This window comes from Suillus paluster (assembly GCF_016628075.1).
Source record: "Suillus paluster strain FC165 chromosome Unknown EDB91scaffold_562, whole genome shotgun sequence".
Taxonomy (NCBI): domain Eukaryota; kingdom Fungi; phylum Basidiomycota; class Agaricomycetes; order Boletales; family Suillaceae; genus Suillus; species Suillus paluster.
The window spans coordinates 11,255-13,022 of record NW_024538122.1 but is presented as its reverse complement, the minus strand read 5'-3'; the positions used below and the strand labels follow the sequence as shown (position 1 = coordinate 13,022).

At 52.3% G+C, this 1,768-nt stretch overlaps 1 protein-coding gene across 1 annotated transcript; it reads right to left on the bottom strand.

Moving 5' to 3' along the window:
* Positions 1 to 1,768, bottom strand: EDB91DRAFT_662674 (uncharacterized protein; the record flags this gene model as incomplete). The annotated part of the gene is made up of 2 exons (XM_041328023.1): positions 793 to 1,768; positions 1 to 740 (listed from the first exon to the last, which is right to left on the bottom strand). Coding segments are annotated over exons 1-2 (1,338 nt in total), but the record flags the coding sequence as incomplete, so codon positions are not given.

Below are 1,768 nucleotides of genomic sequence, written 5' to 3'. Positions count from 1 at the left end.
AGATCCTCCCGAAGATACAGAAACAGGTCTAACGCTGCCCGCACTGCTCGCTGTCATGATGGACCCAGATCTTGCTCTGGCCAGAATACTACCACCTAACACCGCAGCAGAATCCACCGACAGCCGGTTCGAGCTTTGCACTTCGGCAGCTACGACCGACGATGCTGTAGACCCACTGCGCAAATACGGGAGACGCATCGTGGAGGGGAGGCCCAGCCCAAGAATAGACTTCTTCTTGCGAAGGGACGCTCTACAAGCTTCCTTCTCAGGGCTAGCTGTAAGCGCGCCAGCTTCAAAGCTACTGCCCGAGTAGCGCACGGTAGCGGCCTTGTCCTTCTTTTCTTTTTCCTTGAGTTGGTCCTTATCCTTTTTTTTCTTCTTTCGCTTGGGCTCGCTGATGATGGGTGCGGCGGCAAGTGTGGGCGGATCTTCTGGTGCGGGGGTGTTTTTGAGCTGTGCCCAAGACCCGATACGGGCGAGAGAACGGACGGAGCGAATGGCTCGGAGTGCGACGCTATCTTTACCTGAGCCGAGTGGAGCAGCACCTGGTGGGGCGAGTGTGGCACCATATGTAGCGGACGCGAATGACGCAGAGGGTGGTGTTGGCACACGTAGATGCTGGTTCTCCGCAAGCGACTTGGGGTGCTCAGGGAACACAGGGCTGTTCAGCAAGATTCCCGAGTCAAGAGAATTGAACCGTGCACGAGAGTCGGTGTGGACGGTCGAGGTTGGTTCAGGCGCTGTCAGATAAAATATGTTACTAGTGTGATGCGCCAGAATAAAAAAACTTACATTTCGATCTGTCTTTCTCCTTTGATTCCTTCTTCCCCTTTCCAATACTCCACCACCCGCTCTTCTCATCCACCTTCACCTTCAATGTATTCTCCTTGTCTTTCTTCCTCTCTTTCTTCTCCTTCTCCTTGACATGGGGGACGTTGGTCACCTCACCGAGAGCGGGACCCCAGCGCATGCCATCCAGGGCTACGCGGCTCTTCTTCTTCTTCACCACGACAATTTCCCCGATTTCGGGATCGTCAGTTGGGTCAACGTAAATCTCGATGCCCGCGCTGCCATTCTTATTCGAGGAGCCGGCACCAACGCGACGCACCACGTCTGATAAATCAGTCTCTCGCGAAGAGAGGATACCAAGTTTTGATTTCTTGGGTACGAGACGTCTGCGGGGCGTTGCATCTGAGGACGATGCTTTGGGTGCCAGAGGGGGTGGGGGCTGAGGTTCAGACCATGGGGCAACAGGTGAGCCGGCGTCTGAAGGCGTTGCGGCGACAAGGCGGATGGTGGGGATGGTAAGCTTGGGTGCAGGAGTTGCAAAGGGTGATGGAGAGCGGGTGCGTGTAGTGTCAGTTGGTCGTGAGAGAAGCTGTCTTGACATCGTGTCTCTTGCGTATGTGATGTGAACAAACAGTCTTCGAAGACGTTAAATGTAGTCGTGATCGTAGTAAAACAAGTCGTTGAAATTCGAAAAGATGAAGAAAGCAAAAGTGAAACCGAGAAAGCGTTATGAACAGTCGTTAATCGTAGTCAGTGTCGTTATTGGATCTAAGTTGATTTAGATGGTTGTTTGTTTGATAGCGAGGACGTCGTGGTCTTGTGGTCCTGACGGTCGTCTGAGGAATCGTGAGTAGTAAAACTCGTTAATGGCTTGTATTAGTAGATGACACGGAATTTCTAGGAAAATACAGCACAGTGAACAACGGACTTGTAGGGTAGAGAACAACAACATACCTTAGCGACGAAAGATGACTTACGG